A 20086-nucleotide genomic window follows, 5' to 3' on the forward strand; every position below is an offset into this window, starting at 1 on the left:
AAAAACAGAGCCCAGAGATTTCACAGAAAAACCTTTCAACCAGCCGGGTCCCACACCCAGGGAAATCTGATCAAATGCCCAGACACCAGCAGAAAATAATGGATGACGCTCGGAAAATTGAAGATATGGCCCAGTCAAAGGAACAAACCAATAGTTCAAATGAGATACAGGAGCTGAGACAACTAATGCTGAATATACGAACAGAAATGGAAAAACTCTTCAAAAACCAAATCAATAAATTGAGGGAGGACATGAAGAAGACATGGGCTGAACAAAAAGAAGAAATAGAAAATCTGAAAAAAAACAAATCACAGAACTTATGGGAGTGAAGGACAAAGAAGAAAAAATGGAAAAAACAATGGATACCTACAATGGTAGATCTAAAGAGACAGAAGCTACAATTAGTGAACTGGAGGATGGAACATCTGATTTCCAAAAAGAAACAGAAACTATAGGGAAAAGAATGGAAAAACTTGAGCAGGGGATCAGGGAACTGAATGACAATATGAAGCACACAAATATACGTGTTGTGGGTGTCCCAGAAGGAGAAGAGAAGGGAAAAGGAGGAGAAAAACTAATGGAAGAAATTATCACTGAAAATTTCCCAACTCTTATGAAAGACCTAAATTTACAGATCCAAGAAGTGCAGCGCACCCCAAAGAGAATAGACCCAAATAGGCGTTCTCCAAGACACTTACTAGTTAGAATGTCAGAGGTCAAAGAGAAAGAAAGGATCTTGAAAGCAGCAAGAGAAAAACAATCTGTCACATACAAGGGAAACCCAATAAGACTATGTGTAGATTTCTCAGCAGAAACCATGGAAGCTAGAAGACAGTGGGATGATAGTTTTAAATTACTAAAAGAGAAAAACTTCCAACCAAGACTTCTATATCCAGCAAAATTGTCCTTCAAAAATGAAGGAGAAATTAAAACATTTATAGACAAAAAGTCACTGAGAGAATTTGTGACCAAGAGACCAGCTCTGCAAGAAATACTAAAGGGAGCACTAGAGTCAGATACGAAAAGACAGAAGAGAGAGGTATGGAGTAAAGTGTAGAAAGAAGGAAAATCAGATATGATATATATAATACAAAAGGCAAAATGGTAGAGGAAAATATTATCCAAACAGTAATAACACTAAAAGTTAATGGACTGAATTTCCTAGTCAAAAGACATAAACTGGCAGAATGGATTACAACCCAGCAATACCACTGCTAGGTATCTACTCAAAGGACTTAAGGGCAAAGACACAGACGGACATTTGCTCACCAGTGTTTATAGCAGCATTATCTACAATTGCAAAGAGATGGAAACAGCCAAAATGTCCATCAACAGACGAGTGGCTAAACAAACTGTGGCGTATACCTATGATGGAATATTATGCAGCTTTAAGACAGACTAAACTTATGAAGCATGTAATAACATGGATGGACCTAGAGAACATTATGCTGAGTGAGTCTAGCCAAAAACTAAAGGACAAATACTGTATGGTCCCACTGATGTGAACCGACATTCGAGAAGCAACTTGGAATATATCATTGGTAACAGAGACCAGCAGGAGTTAGAAACAGGGTAAGATAATGGGTAATTGGAACTGAAGGGATACAGACTGTGCAACAGGACTAGATACAAAAACTCAAAAATGGACAGCACAATAATACCTAAGTGTAATATAACTATGTTGGGATACTGAATGAAGCTGCACCTGAAATATAGTTTTTTGTTTGTTTGTTTGTATCTTTTGTTTTTTTTTCCTTTTTTTATATATATATATTTTTTATTAGTATTATTATTTTAATTCTTTTCTCTATATTAACATTCTATATCTTTTTCTGCTGTTTTGCTAGTTCTTTTCCTAAATTGATTCAAATGTACTAAGAAATGATGATCATACATCTATGTGATGATACTAAGAATTACTGAATGCATGTGTAGAATGGAATGATTTCTAAATGTTGTTAATTTCTTTTCTTTTTTTTGATTAATAAAAAAAAATTAAAAACAAACAAACAAACAAAACTTGTTTATATCCTAGGGCAGTTAAGTACCATCAGGCGTCCTTCACTCAACCCTTGAAATAATATATGACTCCTGAACAAGAAATCATCAAAAGCAATTAAAAATTCTACAAATTCCAACCAAACATTAAACCAATCATTCTTTGTCCACTGCACCTAATGTAGATATTTATATTCTCTGACTAGATTAGCTGGATATAAAGATACCACTTAAATATAATCTAAACTCAAGTTCACTCCAAGAGAGTATGGGTTGATTCTCTTTGTTCATCATTGTATTCTCAGCTTCTGGAACAGGACCAAGTCCAATGGGAGTATTTGACAAATATTCATTAAATGTGAGACTATTGCTTCGTAGGTCTCTCTGTATAATATAGAGTCCTAAAAGTTTATGGAACATATCCCAGTTTTCAATTAATCCTTCACACTGGTCTGAGGAAACTGAATTGATATGTGTCCCAAATCCCATTAATATAATATTGCTCCTTTCCCACCAACCATATTCTATGTAGTTTTCATTTGTAGTAACATTCTACGTACCAATTGTCTTATCAGTTTTAAAAATTCACACTGCTTATCTCCTTCACTTAGATGAATTCAGACTTTGTCCATTCACTTGATTGGCATAAAAGAGCAATGGAAGTGTAGGTGTTTGGTTTAACATTCGATTATGTCACTGAATCATTGCATACGTTTAGAGCATGAGTGTACAAGGCTTTCCCAGTCTTTGCATTCATATAATTCCTATTGGTATACACTTTTCAACCATAATGAGCTAGTAAACCTTTTCCACACTGAATGTATCTTGGGTTTTACCTGTGGTTTCCTATGATGTAAATTAAGACATAATTGATTACTGAAGGCACTACCACATTCACAGCATTTATAACGTTTCTTTCCTGGGCAAACTCTGTGTTATGTCCTGAGGGTGTACATCTGGCAAAAGGTTGTCCCATGAGAACGACATTCCTATTTGTCAGGAGCCCACCCATGTTTAATGATGTCTGAGGGGTCACTGAAGGCAGCTGCATACTCACTGTATTAGCAGAGTTTTTCTCCTGTCTGAGATCACTGGTAGGCAATGAATTGTATTTCTTTGTGGAAGGCTCATCCACTTTCACTGAATCTACACATTTCTCTCTAGTATGTATTCGCTTATGTTTAACAAGGCAAGACATGTAAGCAAAAGCTTTCCCACACTCCTTGCAGCCATAAGGTCTCTCTCCTGTATGAATTCTTTGATGAACAATGAGTTTTTCCTTCGTGGGAAAGGCTTTCCCACATTCCCCACATTTATAAGGTTTCTCTCCTGTGTGAATTCGTTGATGTTTAATGAGACCTGACTTCTGAGAGCAAGACTTACCACATTCACTGCATACAAAGGGAGTCTTTCCTGTGTGAAATCGCTGATGTGCTATGAGGCATGTCTTTTGGATGAAGCCTTTTCCACATTCATTGCATATATAAGGTTTCTCACCTGTGTGAATGCGTTCATGCACAATTAGATTTCCCTTCTGGATGAAGCCTTTTCCACACTCACAGCATATGTAAGGCTTCTCTCCTGTATGAGTTTTCTGGTGTATATTGAGCCATGATTTCTTCAGAAAGGCTTTCCCACATTCACTGCATATATAAGGCTTCTCTCCTGTATGAGTTCTCTGATGTTCAGTGAGCATGAACTTCCTAGAGAATGCTTTCCCACACAGATCACATCTATGAGGTTTTGCTCCTGTATGAATGACCTGATGATCAGTGAGCCAAGACTTACGGGTGAAGGCTTTGCCACATTCATTGCATACATAAGCTTTCTCTATTTTGTGGGTTTTCTGTTGCTTAATGAATTGGAACTTAGTACCAATGGGTTTTCGATTTTCAGGGAATTTAATTTCATTATGAAATTGTTCATTGTTGGCATGGAAAAATGACTTCCCATCTCTGTTAAATGGAACAGAGTTCTCTGTTTCATAGCTTCTGCTCTGGTTGACTAAATTTAAATGTGACTTCAAAGATTTTCCATGTAAATGAGACATAGCATGATTTTTTCTTAAAGAAAAATGAGTGCTGCTCTGATGAACAATATTTTCAAATGCATTACACTCATGGCATTGTTCCATTCCATATACCATGCTTTCATTTTGCAAATTTGACAGCTGATGATCATCAACTTTCCAGATTTCTAGGAAAGAAAAGAACAATGAATCCTTTCATCATCTTTATTTGGAATAAAGACATTTTAAAAAGGCCTTGATATGAGGTCGCTCTTTAGTGACAACTGTATGATATGAGTGTAACTAAAACTCTATGCTTGGATGAAGACTGGTGAAAATGATGGCACAAGGAGGTGTAAGATTTAGTCCCCGTTCTCCAGGGCAAACAGTGAAGAACTGCCTGAAACAACTGTTTGGGGACTTAAGAGACCAGATGCACATTAAATACCAGGTAGGAATGAGTGAAAATGCAAGACTGATAAATTGCAACTGTAAGTAAATCTGTTCCACGCTGTGGCAGATGGTACCGCTCCCCATCTGGCAGGGCAGGTTGACTCAGGGTCACTCCCTCATGGGAGACAGAAGCCTTTCTACTAGGAGCAAGGGAAAAGGAACTCAGTCAAGCTTCAGTTGCAGATTTCATTAACCAATATGGACTGCTGAATACCAGCTTTCAGCACAGATAAATTTACAGCGTAAAGAAAAAACCTGAGTCTTCTGTTTCAGCCCCACTTCCTGCAGGGAGGAAGCAGGGCTCATGGAAAAAAACAGGCTTCTGGAGTTGAGTGAGGTCAGACTGCTATAAAAGGGTGGTGCTCCAAGAAAAGAGGCACTTAGAGTTAGGTAACAGCTCCAGTTCTCGATTGGCAAACCCAGGGAATTGGTGACCAGCTCTGAGTTCATTTATTTTCCCTTTTTAAAAATTATTTTTAAAGTAGTCCATTAAAGAATAGTTGGGATTCTCCGTTTTTAGCCCTACCCCATGCAAGGGCAGCAGATGAGTTGACTGAGAGGCAAAGGAAGTAATAAGGTGATGGAAGGACATATATGCATGCATACAAACACATACACACACACACACACACACACACACACACACGGAAGGACATACCATGTTCATGGATTGAAAGACTAATATAGCTAAGAAGTAAATTCTACCCAAAATGACTTACAGATTCAATTCAATACCAACCAAAATCCTAATAACTTACTTTGTAGAAACAGAAAAACCAATAATCAATTTATTTGGATGGGAAGGGGGCTAATAGCTAAAACATCTTGAGAAAGCAAAACAAAATGGGAGGTTTCACACTACCTGATTTTAAAGCATATTACAAAACTACAGTGGTCAAAACAGCATGGTAAAGGCAATAAGATAGATATATTGACCAATGAAATAGAATCGAGAGTTCAGGAACAGATCTTCCCATCTATGTACAATTGATATTTGGTAAGGTGGCCAAGTCCACTCAATTGGGACAGAACAGCCCCTTCAACAAATGATGCATGAACAAGATATCCATTTCAAAAAGAATGAAAGGCGACCTCTATCCCACACCATACTCAAAAATTAACTCAAAATGGACCAAAGACCTAAATATTAGAACTAAGACCATAAAACTCTTAGAAGAAAATGTAGGGAAATATATTAAAGATATTGTGGTAAGAGGTGGGTTCCTAGACTTTACATCCAAAGTGCAAGCAATGAACGAAGAAATAGATAAATGGGATCTCCTCAAAACTGAATACTTTTGTGTATCAAAGGACTTTGTCAGGAAAACAAAAAAGGCAACCTACTCAATGGGAGACTGTGATAGTTAGGTTCAGGCGTCTACTTGGCCAGGTGAAGGTGCCTAGTTCTGTTGCTGTGGACATAAGCCAATGGCGTGTGAACCTCATCTGTTGCTGATTACACCTGCAGTTGGCTAGGAGGTGTGACTGCTGCAATGAATGATGTTGGATTTAATTGGCTGGTGCTTAAATGAGAGAGCTCAACATAGCACAGCCCAAGAAACTCAGCATACCTCATATAAACACTCACAGCTCAGCCCAGGCCTTTGGAGATGCAGGAAGGAATCACCCTGGGGAAAGTTGTTGGATAGATACATATGTATAAGGTCATGTTCAGAGAACATGTGGACTGAAAGAAGACTGAGGCATGGGAGCAAGAGTTCTGTCAGTCTAACATCTAGAAGTTCAGAATTGGAAAAGTCCAGTGAAGAGATCCAAATATTAACAATCCTGACCAGGAAATCAGCAGACAGCTCTGGGATATTTAGAACAAATATCTCAGGCAGCAGATCAGACTGTTCTATTCTCAACATTTTATTTTGACTTAACTGCGATAGACTCAGATTGTGATTTTTTTCTAAAATTTGCCTTTCTTTTTCCGTCTATAGATCACCATTAAACCCATTAATCTCACATTTATTGGAAAACATCTGAAGTCAAGCACTCCAACCATTCTTCTAGCTTTAACATTCCCCTGTATTCCTACAGAAAGAGGGAAACAATAATTCTTGGGATTAATATGGTAGGGCAGAGGCTCTATCGACACCAGCTTCCTTAATATTTCTCAAACACACTCCTGCTTAGGCTTCTAAATGTGCTTATTCTATTAGACCTTTTCTAACCCAGGAAATCTACTAAATGCCCTCCTCTATCTTTGAAAAGGTACCTTATCAGAGAGGAGTCTCTTTCCTAAAAGAGCAGCTCCCTGCCACACCACATACTGATCCCCTATGCTGTTCTATTTTTCTTCACAGCACTTTCACCTCTAAATTTCACCCCAAGTTTATGAATTTCTTTTATTAATTTTATGGGTCTTCCTCCTCTTAGAATGAAAGCACTTGGTAAATTGTTTTTGTCTGCTGCTGATAGCCCTAGTATACGATAGGCTACTAAAATGCAGTCTTTAAAGGAATTAATCAAAAACAATTGCATGTATGGAACACACCGTGGAGAGTTTATGAAAAAGGCATAAATCTTTGTATAAAAAAGACAATACCATTTCATGGAAATCACAGAAAGAGATATTTTAATGTCACATGACAGGAAACTGGGATCTGATGTCTTCGGAGTACGATGTGGGTAAGGGATGGAGGAAACTTCATGGAAGTGAATAGAGTGGTAATACATATGATGAATTAGGAGAAAGAGCAGAATTAGCAAATATTCAAAGGGATTAAACAGAAGTAGAAATGAGTTATGATCTTATTTAAGTTGGAACTGAGAAAGTAGAATGTTAAAAACGGCTTTTTTAGCTAAAAAATCACCAGGAACAGGGTGGGCCACAGTGGCTCAGCAGACAGAGTTCTCACCTGCCAGGCCAGAGACCCGTATTCGATTCCCATTGCCTGCCCATGCGCGTACACACACAAAAATCACCAGGAACATCAGAGACCTTTAACAAAATGAGCTCTGCAGGTAGGGAGTATTCAAAGTAAGGATTTAAGATGGACACTACTAAAGAAGAATTTACACTTTCCTTACTGGGGAGATCATTTTAGTTCTTTACAGTTATTGGGAACTCATAGGGCAGTTACTGTTGAGACAAGTAAAACATACAACTAAAGTCTATCTTAGACAATATTAAGGCAGATGTCAATTTGGAAGTCACCACCAAAAACAAAAGGGTTTAACTCATCTGAATGAAGGAAACTTTGAATGGCTAGAAGAACAGATGAGAAAATGGAAAACAATCTTTGAGAACTTCAGAGTGGGCAAAAAGAGGAGCTAACTGACCAGATAAATGCACAGTAAGAAGCCAGTTTACTGTGGAGGATAATATCTAAGGTGGAGTTGGATATTAGAAAGGGAAATCACTGTCCAATTACCAATAGTACAAGAAGGTGCAGGAATCAGAAGTTAATGAATGCAAAATTTTCTCTTTGGACAGAGGACTGGAAGGTAGAATTACACAGAAAGGAAGGTGAAGGGAATAAAGAAGAGAAAGATTGTGAATCCTAGGACGAAGAAAACTTTGTAAATAAACCAACCTCCCAAAATCAAGATGTACACAAAACAGACAGGGATCAGATCCCAGGAGAGATCAAAGGGTATATCTCTCTCTAGCTTCCTAAAAAAAAATTAAAAAGTCTCGTATGGGGAGAGAGGTGGAGACGCTGTTTAGGTATCCTCAGACATCCTTCTTAGCTGTGATACCTTCTCTGACCTACTAGAACATGACTTCCACAGCCAGTTCTCCCTGTGCTGGTTTTCTTACTCACCTGCATGAGCCCCACGAATGATTTCCTCTCCTATCATCCATGGTTGTTCTCCTCGTTCCAACCTGGAGAGTGCAACAGGTTTGCTACCTTGATACCCTGTTCATGAGAAATGATACAGGACTTAGACACACCGATTAGATTTGGGGGCTGTAAAGACTGCAGCATGTTACATCTGAGGACACAGCAATTGTCACAACTACAAAGTAGAGGCTTTTCTCCAAAAAAAGGGAAAACATACACATTTATCCATGGCTAGAGAATGGACTAAGAATCTACCACTACAAACCTCAGTAAATACTCCAAAGCTTTCTGTAACTGAGAAAAGAGAAGCCCCTGACTGGATACCTCTAAATGACACAGAGAGCTGTTCTCACCCAGTGACACCAGGTTGTTATAGTTCTCCAACATCACATCCAGGAACAGGTTCTTATAAGCAGGGCTCAGCAGCTGCCATTCCTCCCAGGTGAACTGCACAGCCACATCGTCAAATGCCAGTGATTCCTGTAATAATCAACAGTCATCTTTAATGAAATAATTTCCTTTTTACTTTTCTATTCTTTTATTTTTTACAGTAGTTATAGGTTTACAGAAAAATTATGTAGAAAGTACATCATTCCCATATAATCCCAAGTAATTTCCTTTTTGTGATACAGAGGAAATGTAAAGGCAGTTGTTCTTCTCATCTCTACTATATAGGCTGCATCTATATACCTAGGTTGCTTTTTTATTAACATACTGTGGAAGAAATCAAGTCTCAATGAAATATTCTGCAATTGTTTATACAGTCATCCAACCATTCATCAAATTACAAGTTTCTACAGTATATAGCAGCTAAATCCTCTTGCTACCTAGAAACAAATCTCATATTCACATTACACACACAGACAAATATGGCCCCTATTTGCTAAATGATAAACAAAGGATGAATAAAACATGTTCCTACATTCAACATTAGCTTTCACAGCCAAAGTCAGAAGCTACTGTAAGAGACTCCAGATACCAGAATTATAAGAAATTACATGTCCAATAACCATGTTCGACATGATGAAAGGAACAATAGAAACTGTTGAAAACATTTAAAGAACATGAAACTAAAAAAGAAAACTAATAGATTTGGAAAAATAAGTCAGAAAAAATATATCAGGTTGTGTGTGTATATATGCATGTGTTTATATATATTTGTGTGCATATATTGGAAGGTTAGCAGCACATTAGAGACACTAAACAGATAACAAGTGAATTGTAATGTATAATTGAAGAAATTACCCAAAAGGTTGCATAGAGAAACAGAGAAGAAAATATAAAGAGTCTAACACAATGGATAGTGAGAGTTAACCTATGACTATCCATAAATTCTGAAAGAGAAAATAAGAGGCACAGAGAAGCGATATCCAAAGATCTAAAAGCTAAGAAATTTTCAGAACTGATTAATGGCCCCAAATCACAGACTCTGGAAACCCAACAAATTCTTAGCAGGTATTCTACACTGAAATATAAAACAGGTTGAAATACAATACAAGATAAAAACATAATACAGGTTGAAATATAATACAAGTATACTTCATTACATTGTGCGACACATTATTGCATTTCACAAATATATTTTTTTAACAATTTTACATTTGTGGCAACTCTGCATCAAGCTAGTCTACTGGTACCATTTTTCTAACAGCATGTTGTCACATTTGGGTAATTCTTGCAACCAATTATTATTATTAAAACTGTCATGATGATCAGTGATCTTTAATATTACTATTGTAATTGTTTTGGGACGCCATAAACTGTGACCACATAAGACGGTGAACTTAATCGATAAATGTGTCTGTTCTGACTTCTCCACTGACCAGCTGTTCTGTCTCTCTCCCCCTCCACAGGCCTATTAACAAATCCTAACAATGGCCTTTCAATGTTCAAGTGGAGCTTTTAAGAACATTCGTGATTCATGACACGTAAATACTGACATTTACAGGAGTTTGGAAACATTTGATCCCATCCCTGTTCTTGCCTAGAAGTCTGTTCTCAAAACACCAGTTCAAATACCTGGTCATTGAAAACTTTTGAAAACTGTGCAATTTTTTAATTTTCCTAGGATATTCAGGTTTATTCCTGAATAAACCCAAACTGCAACCAGGTTGAGTCCATGCGTTAACTTGGGTTGGTTTCCTGTGTTCACCGGGTTTGCTTATGTTTCCCCACAATGGTCTCTGAGGAACCCTGAAAGCAGCAGCCAAAGGAGACCTGCTTTTACATTTATGAGAAGCCTACCATCAAATCTCCTCTGGGAATAATAGTCAATTCGCCTGAGACCAAAGTACCATGAAATTCTGACGTCCTCCAAGAAAGGGGTCTATTCTCTCCTCAAAGTCAGTACATTTCATGTAAATTACACTGAATCTCTTGTTGTGCTGACTGTTGGAGATAACAAATGACAGCTAATGGAACCTACAGGATCCTCCAGTCACACCTTACGTCCCAATATTGGGCACTCAGAATTAATCTTCGGATAACCTAGAATCTAAGTTGCTGAACTTAGAAACTAGGTTTATTTCTCTCTAGATCCTGCTGTTCCAAATTCATACTTTCCATATTAACAGATTTTTTTACAGGCCTCTACAAATCCATTAGGGAACAAAGGAAAGAATAAAACAAACACAACTATGAAAGCCATCTACATAAATGCACTGAAATAAAAGCTGATAATTTCTTGTAAAAAAAAACAAAACAAAACAAACCCAAGGTCACCTGGGCACGCATCATTTTCTTCTGTTCTCAGGCAATAGTGGAAGCTGAGATGCTCTGTCTTCGTGCTCTCTAGATCTGCTCTAAATTTCTCCAGTCAACTGTTTTCCCAGATATGATGATACCCAAATCCTAGAACTTCCTCCTCCTCCTCCTTTCAGTTGATTCTCTTGCTCCTGGAAAGCCAGAATCTGTGGGCTAAAGAGAAAATTCCGTTTGAGTGGTACATCCCCTCTGGGCGCAGATGTTGTTACAGCTAGGAGACATTTGCCTTAATACCCAAGGCCCCATTTTGCATTTGGTGCTCTGAAGATTTATGCATAGGCAACAAAACTTAAGATTCTGAACGTGGTTGTGCTGGTTTGAATCTCTGGTGGACCCCAGAAAATCCATGTCCTTTAATCTTCATTCTATATTGCTGAATGAGAGCTTTTTGACTGCTCCCATGGAGATGTAACCTACCCAATTGTGGGTGGTAGCTTTTCATTAGATGGCTTCCATGGAGTTGTGACTCCACCCATTCCAGGTGGACCTTGACTAATTTACTGGAATCCTTTAAAAGAGGAAGCATTTTGGAGAGTCCCTTTTAGAACAATGAGAATCACAGAGCCCACAAAGCCAGAGATCTTTGGAAATGAAGAAGGAAAGCACCCCTGGGGGAACTTCATGAAACAAGCTGGGAGAGAAAACTAGCATACATTGCCATGTTCACCATGTATCTTTTCAGCTGAGAGAGAACCCTGAACTTCATCGGCCATTCTTAAGGGAAGGTAACCTCTTGGTGCCGTAATTTGGACACTTTTATAGACTTGCTATAATTTGGACTTTCTCACAGCCTTAGAACTGTAAACTTGCAACTTAATAAATTCCCCTTTTAAAAAGTCATTGTTTCTCCTTATGTCCGATTCTCCTTTTATCTACCTTGTCAACAGATGAGTAGAACATATGGAATAAAAATAAATAATAGGGGGAACAAATGTTAAAATAAATTTAGTTTGAAATGCTGGTGATCAATGAAAGCGAAGGGCAAGGGGTATGGTGTGTATAATCATTTTTTTTCTGTTTTCATTTTATTTCTTTTTTTGTTGTCTTTTTATGTCTTTTTCTGAATTGATGCAAATGTTCTAAGAAATGATGAATATGCAGCTAAGTGATGATACTGTGAATTACTGATTATATATGTAGAACAGAATGATCACATGTTAATGTTTTAGTTTGTTTGCTGTTAAATTTTTTTAATTAATAAATAAATAAATTTTTAAAAAAGGTCATTGTTTCTTATATATTGCAGTCCAGCAGCTAGCAAACTAGAACAGTGGTAAAGGCATGCCTTTCTTCTGTGAAGTGGAAGTGGGGTGGCCGTGAAAGTGGAGGTAGGAAAGGAGATCCAACACTGTACTATATCTCAGCAGCAGGTGAATTCTCAGGTAAGATCAATTTTAATTAAGAGATCTTATAGAAGGAAAAGATGTGGGCAAAATTTTTCTCTAAGTTATTTGTGCTTGTGTACCTCTTCACAAGTCTTTGTACAACTCGAGGATTCATACACTTCAGTATGAAGGCAATTGTACAGGGCCTTCAAAAGACAATAGGATTGTCTTAATAAATAGTTCAGAATAGTCTTTGCATATATCGTCTGCAAAGAGTATAAAAGTACCAGCTAACCTAAGACTGACAAATAAAGACTGCATACTATATGTGAATTCTAGTGTAACCACTGAAATTAACAGTTTTTTAAAATTATATAATTTCCCTATTAACAGAAGGCAGAAATAAAGTAAGAAACTCATCCAAAAGGAGGCAACAGGTGATAATAAGAGAGAGCAGGTAGGATAAATGCAATGCATTTTTAAAACAAAATATATTAAGAATTACATTAAGTATAAACAGAAGGACTTCAGTTAATTATGTGAAATATAAATGCCTCATATCTTTCACACTGGATTAAAAGTTAGAATCCAAGGTGGTGTGATGGTGGCTTAGTGGCAGAATTCTTGCCTGCCATACCAGAGACCTGGGCTCAATTCCCGGTGGCTGCCCACACACACAAAAAAGCTAAAATCCAATACCATACATTATATGTAAAACACAGGACATAAAAAATGTGAAAGTAAAAGGCTGGAAAAAGATATAGCATGAACGAGTAATAATAAGAAATCTGCTGCAACTATATTCTCAGACAAAACGGACCAGAAAGTCAAATGAATTATGAAAAAAAAGAAAGCTCACTGATGAGGTTCAATTCAATTTCTATGCACCTAACTAAATAGTCTTGAAATAAATACAGCAAACAAAGGACAAAATAATGGGGAGAAAGAAACAAACCCAGAACCGTAGTATTAGATTTTAACACACTTCTCTCAGTAAATGAAACAGCCCCAACCTCCCTTCCCCCCCCGAAAATATTCAAATCACTGAAAAAAAGACTTAAACAACACAAAGACTTAATCTGGCTTTATTGACAAGGATTAAACACTATACCCAAAATAATACATATTTCTTACAAGCAAGAGAATGTAGCATTTTCAAACTGACTATATGCTGAACTGTACAGAAATAGCAACAGATTGCAAAGGACTGAAATCATACAAAGTATCTGACAACAGTAGAATTAAGCCAGAAACAGTAATAAAATAAAGTAGAAAATACCTATGTTTAGAAAGTAAGCTTGCACTTCAAAATAATATGTGTAAAAGAACTTACAACACATATTAGAAAGTACTTTTAAATGAAATACAATGAAAAAGCAATGTCAAAAACGTATGTAGCACACACACAAAAAAGTTCTTTTAGAGTTGGATAGCACAAAATACTTGAAAAGGGCACATAGAGCCTGGAGATACACACAGCAACATTCCAACTTAAGCTCTTGATTAATAAACCTGAGGAAAGGGGAACCTGGTCTGAAAAGGATATATATTATTTACTTCTTATTTTTTTGCTTTGTTTCTACTACTTAATAGCTCATTAGATAGAACTGCTAGGCTTCTCAGGCTCCAATGGCCCCCTCCACCCCAGGGCAAAATTAGGCTTGTCTCAGAGACAGAATGGCTGGTCAAGTGAAAGGAATTCATTCCCTGGAGGCTGTGCCTTCCCCATGAGAGGGGTGGGGCCCAGCTCAGGTGGAATCCCTCCCTCAAGGAATTCAGACTCCAGGACTGGAAAACTGAAGCAATTAATGCCAACCTTCAGCTTCACCTCTGCTTCAACAAAGCCCCTGGCAGGAGAGTCTGCTGAAGTTAAAGGCACTGCATCACCTTACACTGGTCGGAAGCCCCAAGCAGACAAGTACTACATACTGGGCAGGACACGAAAAACAGGCTAGATGCTTCATAGGAAAGTCTGTCAATCTGCTGGGTCTCACCCTCAGGGAAAAGATGCAGGTGACTCCACCTGAGAGGTCAGTCTGGTCTGGGAAAGTCACTTGGACTGTGGGTTATAATATCTGAGTAAAACCTCCTAAAAAAATACACACATACATACTTAAATACATAAATAAAGGCTCCATATAGGCAGAGCAAGAAACAGAAAAACAAGAACTGAAAAATTCTGATCCATTAAACAAAACCTATTCTAGAGGTCTAGAATAAACTGAACTGAATGTCAAAGAACAGATAAAGAATAAAGCCATCCAGCAAGAAAATCCTAGGTAAAAGAGTGAAAAAAACCCTCCAGAATAAACTAATTGAGAAAATCAAATGCCTAGACACTAGCAAAAAATAACGAGTCATACTAGGAAAACTGAAGATATGGTCCAGTCAAAGAAACAAACCAACAATTCAAATGAAAAAACAGGAGTTGAAACAACTAATTCAGGATGTTCAAACAGACATGGAAAAACTCATCAAAAATAAAATCAACGAGCTGAAGAGGATATAAAGAAGGCAATGGGGGAACAAAAAGAAGAAATCGAAAGTTACAGAACTTATGGAAATGAAAGGCACAGTAATGGAGATGAAAAAAAAAAAGGACACCTACAACGATACCTTTGAAGAGGCAGATGAAAGAATTAGTGAACTGGAGGACTGCACATTTGAAAGCTGGCACATAAAAGAAAATAGGGAAAAGAATGGAAAAATACGAGCAGGGTCTCAGGGAACTGAAAGACAACATGAAGCACATGAATATACATGCTGTGGGTGTACCAGAAGGAGAAGAGAAGGGAAAAGGAGGGAAAAGATTAATGGAGGAAATTATCAATGAAAATTTCCCATCTCTTATGAAAGACATAAAATTACAGATCCAAGAAGTTCAACATACCCCAAACAGAATAGATCCAAATAGAAATACTCCAAGAACTTAGTAATCAGACTGTCAGATGTCAGAGAAAGAGAGAATTTTAAAAGCAGCAAGAGAAGCAATCCACCAAATGCAAGGGAAGCCAAATAAGACTATGCGTGTATTTCTCAGCAAAAACCTTGGAGGCAAGAAGGTACTGGTATGATATATTTAAGGTTCTAAACAAGAAAAACTGCCAACCAAGAATTCTATATCCAGCAAAATTGTCCTTCAAAAATGAGGGGGAAAGGGTGGGCCACGGTGGCTAAGCAAACAGAATTCTTGCCTGCTGTGCTGGAGACCCGGGTTTGATTCATAGTGCCTGCCCATGCCAAAAAAAAAAAAAAAAAAAAAGAGGAGGAAATTAAAACATTTTTAGACAAACAATCACTGAGAATTTGTGACCAAGACATTGGCTCTGCAAGAAATATTAAAGGCAGTATTACAGGCAGATAGGAAAAGGCAGGAGAGAGAAATGTGGAGAAGTGTGTAGAAATGAAAACTAACGGTAAAAGTAAAAAGGAAACAAAAATTAGATATGACATATAAAATTCGAAAGGCAAAACATGGTAGAGGAAAGTACTGCCTTTACAGTAATAAAAATAAATGTAAATGGATTAAACTTTCCATTCAAAAGACATAGACTGGCAGAATGGATTAAAAAACAGGACCCGCGTATATGCTGTGTACAGGAGATGCATTTTAGACCCAAGGACAAAAAACAGGTTGAAGATGAAAGGTTGGGAAAAGATATTTCATATAAACAACAATCAGAGAAGAGCAGAAATAGCTATACTAATATCCGACAAATTATACATCGAATGTAAAAAAACAAGAGACAAAGAAGGACACTATATATTAATAAAAGGAATAATCCAACAAGAAAGCATAACAATCATAAATATTTATGCACTGAGGTAGAGTGCTCCAAAATACATGAGACAAATGCTGAAAGGAGAAACAGACAACTCTACCATAACATAACAGTTTGAGACTTCAATTTCCCAGTTTCATCAATGGATGGAACATCTAGTTAGAGGCTCAATAAAGAAACAGAGAATTTGAGTAATACAACAAATGAACTAGACTTAACAAACATTTATAGAACATTACACTCCATAACAGCAGGTTACAACTTCTTCTCAAGTGCTCATGAATCATTCTCAAGTTTCCATATGCTGGGTCATAAAACAAGTTTCAATAAATTTAGAAAGTTTGAAATCATACATAAAACTTTCTTGGATCATAAAGAAATAAAGTTGGAAATCAATTACAGGCAGAGGGCCAGAAAATTCGCAAATATATGGAGGCTAAACAACACACTCTTAAACAACCGGTTGGTCAAGGAAGAAATTAGAAGAGAAATCAGTAAATACCTCAAGGTAAATGAAAATGAAAACACAACATATCAAACTTTATGGGATGCAGGAAAGGCAGTGCTAAGAAGGAAATTTATTGCCTTAAATGCCTATACCAAAAAAGAAGAAAGAGCAAAAATTGAGGAATTAACTGTTCACTTGGAAGAACAAGAAAACAGAACAGCAAACCCCAAAGCAAGCAAAAGGAAAGAAATAACGAAGATTGGAGCATAAATAAATAAAATTGAGAACGTGAAAACAAATCAAGAAAATCAACAAAACCAGAAGTTGGTTCTACAAAAAAAAAAAAATCAATAAAATTGATGGACCCTTAGCAAGGCTGACAAAAGGAAAGAGAGAGGATGCAAATAAAATCAGAAATGGAAGAGAAGACATAACTACTGACCCCACAGAAATAAAGGAAGTAATGAGGATATTATGAGCAACTATATGCTGATAAACTAGATAACCTCGATGAAAGGGACAACTTCCTAGAAAGATACAAACAACCAATATTGACTCGAGAAGAAACAGATGACCTCAAAAACCAATAACATGTAAAGAGATTGAATCAGTCATCAAGAAGCTCCCAAAAATATCCAGGACTAGATGATTTCACATGTGAATTCTACCAAGCATTCAAGAAAGAATTAGTACCAATCCTGCCAAAACTCTTCAAAAAAAACTGAAGAGGAGAAAAGGCTACCTAACTCATTCTATGAAGCCAATATCACCCTCCTACCAAAGCCAAGCAAAGACGTCACAAGAAAAGAAAATTACAAACCAAGCTAATGAATACAGATGCAAAAATCCTCAACAAAATTCTTGCAAATTGAATCCAGCAGCACATAAAAAGAATTATACACCATGACCAATTGGGATTTATTCCTTGCATGCAAGGATGATTTAACATAAGAAAATCACCATATCAACAATTCAGCAGAAAAACCACATGATCATCTTGATTGATGCAAAAAAAAGGCATTTGACAAAATCCAACATTCTTTCTTGATGAAAACACTTCAAAGGATAGGAATAGAAGGGAACTTCTTCAACATGATAAAGGGAATATATAAAAGCCCACAGTTGACATCATCCTCAATGGGGAAAGATTGAAAGCTTTTCCCCTAAGATTAGAAACAAGGCAAGAATGTCGATTGTCACCACTGTTATTCAATATTGTGCTGGAAGTTCTAGCCAGAGCAATTAGACAACAAAAAGAAATACAAGGCATCCAAATTGGAAAGGAAAAAGTATAATTCTCACTATTTGCAGATGATATGATATATATGTCAAAAACCCTAAAAAATCTACAGCAAAGCTACTAGAGCTAATAAATGAATACAGCAAAGTAGCAGAGTACAAAAATCAAGAACCAAAAATCAGCACTCTTTCTATATACTACTAATAAACAATCTGAGGGGGAAATCAAGGAAAAAATTCCATTTACAATTGCAACCTAAAGAATAAAATATTTAGGATCAAATTTAACTAAGGATACATTAAATAAATGGAAGGGCATACCATGTTCATGAATTGGAAGACTAAATGTAGTTAAGATGTCAATTCTACCTAAACTGATTTATAGATTCAATGCAACACCAATTAAAACCCAAAAAAGTTACTTTGTAGAAACAGAAAAACCAATAACCAAATTCCTCTGGAAGGGCAGGATGCCCCAAATAGCTAAAAATATCTTGAGAAATAAAATGAACTAGAGGTCTCACATCACCTTACTTTAAGGCATATTATGACGCTATAGTGGTCAAAACAGCATGGTACTGGCATAAAGATAGATATAGTGACCAATAGAATTTAATAGAGTATGCAAATATAGATCCTCTCCTCTACGGACAATTGATCTTTGATAGGACAGTCAAGCCAACCTGGGACAGAGCAGCCTCTTCAATAAATGGTGCTTGGAGAACTGGATAGTCATATGCAAAAGAAGGAAAGAGGATCCATATCTCACACCTTATACAAAAATTAATGCAAAATGGATCAAATACCTAAACATTACACTAAGACCACAAAATTTTTAGAGAGGAAAATGTAGGAAAATATCTTACAAAACTTAGAGTAGGAGACAGTTTCCTAGATTTTACCCTACAGCATAAGCACTAAAGAAAGAAATATATATTTGGACACCACATATCAGATGAGGATTTAGTATCCAGAATACAAAAAGGGATTCTTCAATTCAACAACAAAAAGACAAACAACCCAATTGGAAAATGGGCAAAAGACATGAACAGATACTTTTCAGAAGAGGAAATACAAATGGCTAAAAAGGCAGATGAAAAGATGTTCAACTTCCCTGGCTATTAGGGAAATGCAAATCAAAACCACAATGAGATATCATCTCATACCCACAGAATGGCCATTATAAAAAAAAACAGGAAATGATAAGTGTTGGAGGCAATGTAAAATGGTGCACCTGCTGTGGAAAGCAGTTTGGCGGTTCCTCAGAAAGCTAAGTATAGTACTGTCATATGATCCAGCAATCCCATTGCTAGGTATCTATTCAGAGGACATGAGGGCAAGGATACAAATGGACATTTGCACACCTCTGTTTATAGCAGCCTTATTTACAATTGCCAAGAGATGGAAACAGCGCAAATGTCCATCAACAGATGAATGGCTAGACAAGCTGTGGTATACACATACGATGGAATATAACACAGCTGTAAAACAGAATAAAGTCATGAAGCATGTAACAACATGGATGGATCTTGAAGACATTATACTGAATGAAATTAGCCAGAAACAAAAGGACAAATATTGTATGATCTCACTGATATGAACTAATATTAATGAATAAACTTGGAGAATTGAAGTTAAGAACTGAGGTTCTGACAGGAGGACGTGCTTTCACCATCACACCTGCCAGAGGCTGGTGGTGCTCGGTTCCAAGGAACAACACTGGCACCATGTTCCTGACCATGCCCCTACACCACAATCAGATTCCTGGACACCAGCAGATCTGGAAGCACCAGCAGTCATGGACTGTGTCTTCCTGTGACAGGCAGAACATGATCCGTCACCTGGAGATTGAAGTGGAGAACTACTACTGGCTGAGCATGCCCTACCTCACCGCACAGCAACAGTATGCCATGCTGCAGTCCACAGGGTGCAGGCCTTTGAGGCCATTAAAACAGCCAACACCTCCAAGTTTCCCTCACACAGATTTGTATTAGACCGGCTCAACCATCTCAATGTCACCAAGAAATGGTCCAAGCCCTGAGCCACCACTATCATTTTTATAGATGACAGAGTTGACCTTTCCAGGCCCTGGAAACAAAGAACTGCAGCCTCTAGAAAAATAAGAGCCTTTGGAATGTGTACTGCATATAGAGTATACTCTATGATATTGTGTAGTTCAGTTTAGTTTGGGGTCTATGCTTATAAGATGGGGCTTACCATGCGACATTTTGTTTGCTTATTTTCTATCAAAAATAAATGCCTGAAGATAAATG

The 20086-nt window shown here is 37.2% G+C and overlaps 1 protein-coding gene and 1 pseudogene across 5 annotated transcripts in view; one reads left to right on the forward strand and one right to left on the reverse strand.

The window, feature by feature from the left end:
- Positions 1-1166: 1166 nt before the first annotated feature.
- Positions 1167-20086, reverse strand: part of ZNF350 (zinc finger protein 350) — a 33457-nt gene continuing 14537 nt past the window's right edge. For 4 of the 5 annotated variants that reach the window (XM_077130884.1, XM_077130885.1, XM_077130883.1 and 1 more), the window contains exons 2-5: positions 10978-11172; positions 8610-8736; positions 8236-8331; positions 1167-4194 (exon numbers count right to left, since the gene is read on the reverse strand). In XM_077130884.1, the coding sequence (XP_076986999.1) occupies positions 2831-4194; positions 8236-8331; positions 8610-8736; positions 10978-10992 (1602 nt within the window). In that variant the 5' untranslated portion in view covers positions 10993-11172 and the 3' untranslated portion in view covers positions 1167-2830. Of the gene's footprint in view, positions 4195-8235; positions 8332-8609; positions 8737-10967; positions 11173-20086 lie in introns of all 5 variants that reach the window. The other variant, XM_077130887.1, reaches the window with a different exon arrangement.
- LOC143658287 (large ribosomal subunit protein mL63-like) lies at positions 19541-19854 on the forward strand (annotated as a pseudogene).

This window comes from Tamandua tetradactyla, chromosome 16, assembly GCF_023851605.1.
Source record: "Tamandua tetradactyla isolate mTamTet1 chromosome 16, mTamTet1.pri, whole genome shotgun sequence".
Classification (NCBI taxonomy): Eukaryota; Metazoa; Chordata; class Mammalia; order Pilosa; family Myrmecophagidae; genus Tamandua; species Tamandua tetradactyla.